General features: G+C 46.7%; 1 protein-coding gene across 1 annotated transcript in view; it reads left to right on the forward strand.

Annotated features, from left to right (window-relative positions):
- Nucleotides 1–10678, forward strand: part of LOC311229460 (spondin-1-like) — a gene marked incomplete at its 3' end in the record, with an annotated part of 239998 nt that overhangs the window by 205122 nt on the left and 24198 nt on the right. The window contains 1 exon segment of the mRNA XM_084315541.1: nt 1296–1481. Coding sequence (XP_084171667.1) covers nt 1296–1481 — 186 coding nt within the window.

The following is a 10678-nucleotide window of genomic DNA, read 5'->3' on the forward strand; positions in this document are numbered from 1 at the left end:
TGTCTGTCTGTCTGTCTGTCTGTCTGTCTGTCTGTCTGTCTGTCTGTCTGTCTGTCTGTCTGTCTGTCTGTCTGTCTGTCTGTCTGTCTGTCTGTCTGTCTGTCTGTCTGTCTGTCTGTCTGTCTGTCTGTCTGTCTGTCTGTCTGTCTGTCTGTCTGTCTGTCTGTCTGTCTGTCTGTCTGTCTGTCTGTCTGTCTGTCTGTCTGTCTGTCTGTCTGTCTGTCTGTCTGTCTGTCTGTCTGTCTGTCTGTCTGTCTGTCTGTCTGTCTGTCTGTCTGTCTGTCTGTCTGTCTGTCTGTCTGTCTGTCTGTCTGTCTGTCTGTCTGTCTGTCTGTCTGTCTGTCTGTCTGTCTGTCTGTCTGTCTGTCTGTCTGTCTGTCTGTCTGTCTGTCTGTCTGTCTGTCTGTCTGTCTGTCTGTCTGTCTGTCTGTCTGTCTGTCTGTCTGTCTGTCTGTCTGTCTGTCTGTCTGTCTGTCTGTCTGTCTGTCTGTCTGTCTGTCTGTCTGTCTGTCTGTCTGTCTGTCTGTCTGTCTGTCTGTCTGTCTGTCTGTCTGTCTGTCTGTCTGTCTGTCTGTCTGTCTGTCTGTCTGTCTGTCTGTCTGTCTGTCTGTCTGTCTGTCTGTCTGTCTGTCTGTCTGTCTGTCTGTCTGTCTGTCTGTCTGTCTGTCTGTCTGTCTGTCTGTCTGTCTGTCTGTCTGTCTGTCTGTCTGTCTGTCTGTCTGTCTGTCTGTCTGTCTGTCTGTCTGTCTGTCTGTCTGTCTGTCTGTCTGTCTGTCTGTCTGTCTGTCTGTCTGTCTGTCTGTCTGTCTGTCTGTCTGTCTGTCTGTCTGTCTGTCTGTCTGTCTGTCTGTCTGTCTGTCTGTCTGTCTGTCTGTCTGTCTGTCTGTCTGTCTGTCTGTCTGTCTGTCTGTCTGTCTGTCTGTCTGTCTGTCTGTCTGTCTGTCTGTCTGTCTGTCTGTCTGTCTGTCTGTCTGTCTGTCTGTCTGTCTGTCTGTCTGTCTGTCTGTCTGTCTGTCTGTCTGTCTGTCTGTCTGTCTGTCTGTCTGTCTGTCTGTCTGTCTGTCTGTCTGTCTGTCTGTCTGTCTGTCCTTCTTTAGACAGTTCTCTGATCTGCCTGGAGCTGCTGGCCATTAACTCATTAGTTTGATTCTCTCTCTCTCTCTCACGTCTCAGTTGACACACCCCAGAAATTATGACTAACCCAGGCAGGTCCTCGACTGTAGACTATAGTTCCCTCGTTTTCCCTTCTCATTAGCTTTTTCTCTTCCCTCCCCTTCTCTCTCTCCTTCGCTCAGATGACACCCCAGAAACGTGCATCTACTCGGGCTGGTCCCCCTGGTCTGCGTGCAGCAGCGCTACCTGTGATAAAGGCCGTCGGATGAGGCAGAGGATGCTGAAGGCCCAGCTGGACCTCAGTGTCCCCTGCCCTCACACCCAGGACTTCCAGCCATGCATGGGACCAGGCTGCAGCATCCAGGAGGGTGAGCAGGACACACACACATGCATAATAATAATAATAATAATAATAATAATAATAATAATAATAATAATAATAATAATAATAATAATAATAATAATAATAATAATAATAATAATAATAATAATAATAATAATAATAATGGACTACATTTTATTATTTTTTGTGTCCACTTTTTCTCCTCTTTTTTTCTATTTTTTCTCCCATCCCAATTCCATTGTGCCAATTCTCCCCTCCCCTGTCTTGAACGTTGCTCGCATATGCCACCCACTGGCCGGTTGTAGGGAGGATAGAAGCCTTGCATCACGTGTCCCCTCCGATGCACGTGGAGGCAGCCTGTCACATCTTTTCACCTGCCAGCGCGGACTCTCATTTGGCGAGGAGTAACGTGTAGGAGGCTCACACCGCCATTTTCCTGACTTTTGCTGTGCAGGTGTCCCCAACCGACCTGTAGGAGTCGACCAGACTACCACCATTCGACTTCCGACGCGCTAACTCTGCCAATTGAGTTAGTATGACGGCTGGCCCAAGCCGGAGGCAACGCCGACAGCCGGATTCGAGCCCATTGTCTCCTGCGTTGGTGACGAGCGCAATGTCCGCTGCGCCACCCAGCCGCCGTAATGGACTGCATTTATATAGTGCTTTTACAAGTCTGCCGACCACTCAAAGCACTTTACAACTTATGCTTCGCATTCACTCTATTCACTCTATTATTTTAATAACAATCATAATAATCATCATTAATATCATCGGCATCACGGCAATAATAACAATAGTAATAATAATAACTAGAAGGGCACTCAGAGATGCCTACACCTGTGCTCAAGCGTGCAAAGCCTGCAAGTGCCGCTGTCCCCCATTTGGGTGACGCCAGCTATTGATTTCGATGGACAATTGTTGTTGACGTATTTGACAAATATTTGAGAGTGCAGGTCCTTGTGAACCTATGTGCAAAGCTTCATCCAAGTTGGATCCGAGCTGTACATACACTAATTATTTCTATAGCACTTTTATAAAACAGTTTACAAAGTGCTTCACGCGAAATAGATTACAGATTCAAAACAGGTCATAAAATAATATAAAATTATTCATTAACACATTAATAAAGATATTGAAGAACAGATACAAAGAAATATTTCCATGAAAATGGGCTGGAGAACAGATGGTGCTTGTCCACATAGATTAGAACCAGGCAAGGAACATGAACATTGTAAATACAGACCTTTCGGGTACATACTGTATGTACGTTAATCAATCAGGTATTGTAGGTATATAAATCCACCTATAGTATATTCACAAAGATACAGTATGTACATAGAAATTGACTACCTGTCATGGGATTTTCAGGGGTCATAGCAGCACAGGAGAGGGGGGGGGAGGTACAGACAGGGTCATATAAGTAAAAATGAGAATGAGAATAAAAATATAAGAATAAAAGGTAAAGAACAATATATTCATGAAAAATAAAGGCGAGGGTCTGATCTGCCGGACAGGTGAAACACATGTATACTATATCAATAATGATAACATAGTATGTACAGCTCCCCTTGGTATCATGCACAGATTCTATCAGAGTCAACCCCATGTACAAATATATATAGACAACTAAGTCCTGAACTAAGTCACGCTGAGCCTGGAGAGCTGCTTCCACACCTGGCTGCTAGTAATAGTCAGGGCGCTTGAAGCCATTCCAATCTGTCCTTGTAGCTCTCCTTGTAGCTGTCAAGTTTCAAGTTCAAGTATCTTCATTAGTTGTCATACAGAAATACAGAATACTTTAGCATGAAATGCTTCTTTCTGTTTGGCGCCTGAGAGTGTGCTAGATAAAATAACAAGATAGTGTAAAATTGTATAATATAAGTATAAGATAGAAAGTCAAGTACGTAAACAAGTGTAAACAAAACAAAAACTTTCAATATACAGTATATGTACAGTCTATACTTCTGTACAGTCTATGCAGTCAGCTACTACACAGTACAGTACAGACTATGCTTGCACCTCATGGTACCAAAGCACCTCAAAGGCACTAAAAACCAAATTACAAACATCTCAAAACAAACTAGTCAGACTACTGCTTGACCTGACTCCTAGAACCCACCTCACCCCTGCACACTTTGCCAACCTAGGATGGCTTAGAGTAGACGACAGAGTACAGCAACTTGCAATGGGCCTGGTCTACAAGATACACTACACGACCAAGGTACCCATGTACATGTCAAAATACTTCCCAAAGGTCAGTGAATACCACGATCACAACACCAGAGGGAGCTCCACAAATCATGTAAAACCCAGATTCGGCTCAAACAAGGGACTAAACACATTTCGCAATTATGCCACAACAATGTGGAACGCCCTACCCAAAGCTGTAAAGGAATGTGAATCACTACCCACCTTCAAAAACACTCTCAAAGAACACCTACGGGAGACTGCAATTCAAAACTGGCCCCTACAAATGTCCTAACCCAGTTGTACAATAAAGACCAAGCATGGCTTTGTCAGTATTCCAATGTACAGCCCCACCCAACCCCACCCCACCTACCCAACCTCCTCCAATGTACAGTTTCTATGTCAAATGTATGTCAGTATTCCAATGTACAGTGTGTGTCCCCCCACCTCCAATGAACAGCCCCACCCCACCTACCCAACCTCCCCCAATGCACAGTTTCTATGTCAAATGTATATACACTCTTTTTCTGGATTTTTTTAACAATCCTCTTAACAATTGTATGTATTGAGCTGTACTGTACCCATTCTGCAATCTGTTTGTTACGACCCTGGCTCATGGGCACGCAACCTATGTGCAAACCAACACCAAAACCCTGTGCTCTAATCTCAAGGAACTACTAATGTAACTGTAAACTAAAGTACTAATGCAACCCAACGGACAAGGACTAGAGGAATGTAACAGCTCTTTCTCTAAGCACAGACTCTGCATGTGTGTTACTAGGTCTGCCTTTAAAGCTCCCCAGCAGGTAACCAATCAGCACTAATTGGCTAATTGGCAGGCCTCACCTGCATGCCCGGTGACACAGGAGTGATCAGGCCTCTAGTACATAACACCTCCCCCACCAAACTGGTTGCCCAAGAGGCAACCACTACACAACAACCCATAAACAAAACAAAAAACAACTGTGACCCCTTAGTTGTCAGGGCCACTACCACCACAGCGATAACGGGTACCACAAACACCGGTACCATGATCGTGAGAGGACGTCTGCTAGCACGTTGTCCCTCCCACGATGTGGCGAATATCCAAGTTATACGCCTGGAGGAACAAACTCCATCGCATCAAACGATGGTTCGAGTTCACCATGCTGCGAAGAAAAACCAAAGGGTTATGGTCTGTATACACAACAAGGGGTAAACTGGAGGATCCAACGTAAACATCCAAATGGTTCAAGGCAAGAACCGGGTCGGCCCCTGTCGAACACGACCACCGATACCGATCTGTCAAAATTATACTGCAAACCAAAATCAACCTGAGAACTGCGCTTAACAGAACAGAACACAGCACAACAAAACCATAGATCACTGATACCACCCCCGCACCCATATCCATCCCACCTGGCACTGGCAGTTCAGGATACTGCACACCGTGAACATCCAGAGTAGGCTGTACCGCCTCAGGTACAGCCCCAGTGTACCGGGAACATGGCAGTACGACAGTCACAATAACGTCTGGAACACCATCTAAAATGGCGTCACCCAAAATAACATTGTCCTGATCAAAATCAAAATGGCTGCCACTCAACAGACCAGGTCGCGAAGGCGGCTCCTGCTCCACAGGACACAGGTAACTAGGTTGACCATCACACCTAGTGCATGGCAGAGAATCAGTGTGGACATGTGGATCAATGTCAGAATCATCAACTGACATACTGGGACCATCCCTGCCCACAAGTGAAACATTAGGGACAATAGAGCTACTGTGGGAAGGCTGGCAGCCTAAGTCAAGCTTAGTAGCCTCTCCAACTAGAACGGTGTCACATGAAACAACAGCACCTCTCATAGCATCCTTCCCACACTCATCCTCCAATTCGTTCGTGGCCTCAGCCACCGTACAGGCTGGGAAGACCTTGAGACACTGCGCTGCCATATCATCTCCTGTCACATGCTTCTCCGGCACGCATGTCAACTCTGGTTTCACCACCGGGCCTAACACAAAACCAAAATCAAGAGAATCATTATGCAGAGGTACATCCACAGTGTGCTTTCCAAAATTCTCAACAGGTACACATTTTAATTCAACAAAGAATGTGTCACTAAGTGTAATGTCCCAAGTCGAAGTATCAACAACATCACTTTTGTCCTTTGACATTTCTCGTGCCACAGCACACACAGGAAACACTCCTGGATGTTTCTGTGCCAGCTCATTAGAGACCTCAGAAACCACAGGAATGGGAGTTACAACCGGAGTAGCCAACACTTTGTCACCAGCCAAATCATTCCCTAGAATGAAGGACACCCCCTTTATGGGAATGTGTGAACATACCCCCACAACAACATTGCCTGATACTAAGGGAGAATTGAGCGTGACCTCATGCAAAGGTGCATCCACAAATCCAGCCCCGAACAACGACACCGGAATGCAAAGAAGAGTTTTCTGAAAACGGCAAAACCCACTCCAGAATGAGGGACTGAAAAGCACCGGTAACTCTCCAAATTGTTATAGCCTGTTTGGACTCTAGTGCATTAGTCAGGGAAACAAATCCATTCATCATAAACCTTGAGGAACCCTCAAGCTCTTTGTCCACACGTTTGATACTTTCCCCATCCCCATCTAACGTTGGCATAGGCGTCCTGCATATGGTTTCTACCAGAGCCACGGTTCTGACATTTTTCTGCTCAAGCACCGGGCATCCAGCAACGATATGACCAGGTTCTTTACAGTAAAAACAGATAATCCCTTCTGGGAATGCACCAGCAGAACCGCCCCGCCTAGGAGGTGAAGTTAATTGACCAGCAGACACAGGTTTTGGGAAACGGCCCCCCTGAACAGGGCGCCTATCCCCGGACTCAACACGGTAGTCCTCCAAAAACACGGACTTGTGTGTCAACACAAACTCATCCGCGAAGACAGCGGCGTCGCCTATCTTCGATACCCTACGCTCATTTAGATGTGTGGAAACGGTATCAGGAACACATCTTTTAAATTCCTCTAGGAGAACCAACTGTCTGAGCTGCTCCCTTGACTCTGCCTTTTGCGAGGTGCACCACCGGTCAAACAGGTTCTCCTTCTCTTTTCCAAATTCAACATAAGACTGCCCCTCCTGCCTGCGATAACCTCTAAAACGCTGACGATAGGCCTCGGGGACCAACTCATAAGCCCTCAATATGGAAGCTTTAACAAGCTCATAATCAGCGCTTTGTTCAAGGGACAGAGCAGTGTAGGCTTCTTGTGCCCTACCAACCAAAACACATTGCAGCAGCAGTGTCCAGGCGGTATCAGGCCACTTCAATGTGGTTGCCACCCGTTCAAAAAGGGGAAAATATCTTTCCACGTCTTTCTCAAAAAATGGAGGCACCATTCTAATATTCCTGCCTACATCAAAACCGGAACGTGACTCTGGATGCAGAGCACCCGCCTGCAAGGCAGCATGCTTATATTCAAGCTCCTTCTGTGCACGCTCGTGCTCCAACAACATTTGTTTCTCCTTAAACTCACGCTCCTCTCTCCTCTCCTCACGCTCGTGCTGTAGCTGCCTTTCCTTAAACTCCAACTCCCTTATCCTCCAGTCACCCTCTACACCAGGTAATAGCGGAGATGCGCCAGACGAAGGAGGCTCCTCCACCCTCTCCTCAAGCACCTGTTCCCTAATGAGCAAAACCCTCAAAGCACCCAAGGCAGATGGTTTCAAACGTTTCTCACTGGGAGTAAGCTCGACCTTGTAGTGCACAGCAAGCTCGAGAAGCTGTTCTTTTGAAAACCTCTCCAACATGTCATGTGAAGGGTGATCCACAAAATCCCTAACGGAAGCCATCTTTTCTGCACCAGCGCCACAACCCGTTCACTTTAGAGTCACCAAAAAGCTGCCAAAAGCACCCTAGTACACACACAATCCACCTAAAGAGCCACCAAAGAAACACTAAAGAACCACTGAAGAACGACTAAAGAACCACGCCGAACCACTGAAGAACCATACAGAATGCCAAAGCCACTAATAATAACCATAAAGGGACGCGGTGGCAATGTGTGCTACGGAGCGCACATTTCTAGGACGCAAAAAAAAACATTAAAAAAAAACCACACCCACCCCAAATAGACGTGTCATACACACAGGGTGTTAGGTGCTACCAGGTATGCTCACCAAACACTCAAACAAACAAAATAAATCCAACAAACAATTCCAAACAGGTGCGCCTTCTAACCTGATATGACCACATATGATACGTCTAAACTGCAGAAAAAACCGGCCCACCACATGTCTACCCTAAGAAACACTAAATCAAGCCCTACCACACTACCTGTGTTTTCTGGCCGCCCTAATCTACCTACCCTTAAACTAATGCCCTGTAGACCTAACTTTCTTCAACCACAGCTGCTACCAGTCAAAGATCATATACCAATCATTTCATTGACCGCCCCAGGAGTACGTGGTGCACAGGATGCTAACCAACAACCAGAAAATAATGTCCCTATCTACATGTGGTGCGCACTAAACTATATATTTTAACAGCATAAGTAGTCACATCAAATTACAAACAAATACGGCATACTCACCTGTTTGATGAAATGGCTCAGCCCCCACGTTACACCATATGTAACGAACACCACCCAAACCATAATACGATGACACCCCGTGCAACACAAAAAAAAAACACCAAACAAAGTTCTAGGGGTAAAAGATCCCGGACGAGCGCCCAACTGTTACGACCCTGGCTCATGGGCACGCAACCTATGTGCAAACCAACACCAAAACCCTGTGCTCTAACTCAAAGTGCTACTATCTCAAGGAACTACTAATGTAACTGTAAACTAAAGTACTAATGCAACCCAACGGACAAGGACTAGAAGAATGTAACAGCTCTTTCTCTAAGCACAGACTCTGCATGTGTGTTACTAGGTCTGCCTTTAAAGCTCCCCAGCAGGTAACCAATCAGCACTAATTGGCTAATTGGCAGGCCTCACCTGCATGCCCGGTGACACAGGAGTGATCAGGCCTCTAGTACATAACACTGTTAATAAACTTTTCAATCAATCAATCAATCAATTCAATCAGTGTAGAATGTTGAGGTATAGCTTAGCTTGTGGTGCCACCTTGTGGTGGTGAGGTGCAATGAGGTGCATGGGATTGATGCCAATAAATATAAAGTGTGTGTTAGTGTCTAAAGTGGGTAAAGTGGGTGCTACAGTGTGTTGTTTATTTAAAGTGAGTGTGTGCGTGTGGATGTGTGTGCTGTGAGTGCATTTGATGGTTGTTACATAGTGGTATTGTTCGTTGAGCATCCTGATGGCCTGGCGGTAGAAGCTCCTTCTGAGTCTCTCTGTGCTTGCCATGAGACTCCGGTATCACTTGCCTGACCGCAGCAGTTCAAAGAGGCAGTTGTTTGGGTGGCTGGGGTCTTTGATTATTCTTTTAGCCTTAACCATACAGCGCTTGATGTAAATGTCTTGGAGAGTGGGAAGCCCCCCTCCAATTGTGCGTTCGGCTGAACGGCCCACTCTCTGTAGTCTCCTACGGTCTTGTGCAGTGCTATTCCCAATCCAGGAGGTGATATTGCCAGTCAGGATGCTCTCTATTGTGCATGAGTAGAAGTTCTTGAGGATCTTCTGACTCACTTTGAACTTCCTTAGGCGCCTAAGGAAGTAGAGGCGTTGTTGTGCTTTCTTGATAACACTGTCAATGTGTGTGGTCCATGTCAAGTCCTCAGATATGTGGACTCCGAGGTACTTAAAACTGTTCCCTCTCTCAACCGGTGCTCCGTCGATGCTGAGGGGGCTGTAGTCCCTGACCCCCGACCTCCTAAAGTCCACAATCATCTCCTTTGTTTTGCTGACGTTCAGGGAGAGGCTGTTCTCTTGACACCATCCCGCTAGAACCGTTTCCTCTTCCAGGTAGGTCCTCTCGTCGTTTGCAGAGATCAGGCCCACCACATGTGTTGTCAGCCAATTTGATGATTGTGTTGTTGTTCCGCTGTGCCACACAGTCATGTGTGTACAGGGAGTAGAGGACGGGACTCAGAACACAGCCCTGGGGGGCCCCTATGTTGAGAGTGATGGATGAGGAGGTGCAGTTGCCTGCTCTCACCACCTGGGGTCCGCCCGTCAGGAAGTCCAAGACCCACTGGCAGAGGTCATAGTTCAAGCCCAGGTCCCTGAGCTTGGCTATGAGTTTGGAGGGGACTATGGTATTGAATACTGAGCTGTATATGAATAGCATTCTCACATAGTTCCCCTGCCTCTTGTCCAGGCGTGATGCTGCTGTGTGCAGCACATGGGCTATGGCATCCTCCGTGGACCTGTTGGGGCGATATGCAAATTGCAGGGGGTCCAAATTGATGGGGAGGGAGGAACAGATGTAGCCCTTCACTAGCTTCTCAAAGCACTTCATGGCTATGGAGGTGAGAGCTACAGGGCGGTAGTCGTTGAGGCAAGCAGGCTTGGATTTTTTGGGTACAGGGATAATGGTGGACTTCTTCAGAAAGGTGGGGATGACAGCCTGTTCTAAGGACAGGTTAAATATGTCAGTGAATACCGGGGCCAGTTGGTCGGCACAGACTTTTAGGATGCGGCCGGGGATACCGTCCGGTCCTGCTGCCTTCCTGATATTCACTTTCTTAAAGGTCCTCCTTACCTCATGTTCTGTTATCCTGAACACTGAGACTCCATCGGCAGTGCCCCCCCCCCCCCCTCCATTGCAGTGGTTTGTAGGCTGGTGTTGTTATTCACAGCCTCAAACCTTGAGATCATTTGCCAATTGGATGTCACTGTTCAGCTTGAGGGAGGTGCCTTTGTAATCTCATGTCCTCGTTCTGAGGCCCTGCCACATACCTCTAGAGTCAGCCTGTTCATACTGAAGTAAAATTGTATCCCTGTAGCGCCGTTTTGCCTCTATTACTGACCTCCTTACGTTGTATCTCGCCACCTTGTGGTCTTGGAGCTCATTTTGGACAGCCATGAACACCCTCTTTTTCTTTCTCAGAAGGTTTTTAATGTCCACATGCGTATTGTTGTCAATGAAAGTTTTGTCTTTCATGTTT

Source organism: Notolepis coatsorum (genome assembly GCF_963971535.1).
Source record: "Notolepis coatsorum genome assembly, chromosome: 6".
NCBI classification, from domain to species: Eukaryota; Metazoa; Chordata; class Actinopteri; order Aulopiformes; family Paralepididae; genus Notolepis; species Notolepis coatsorum.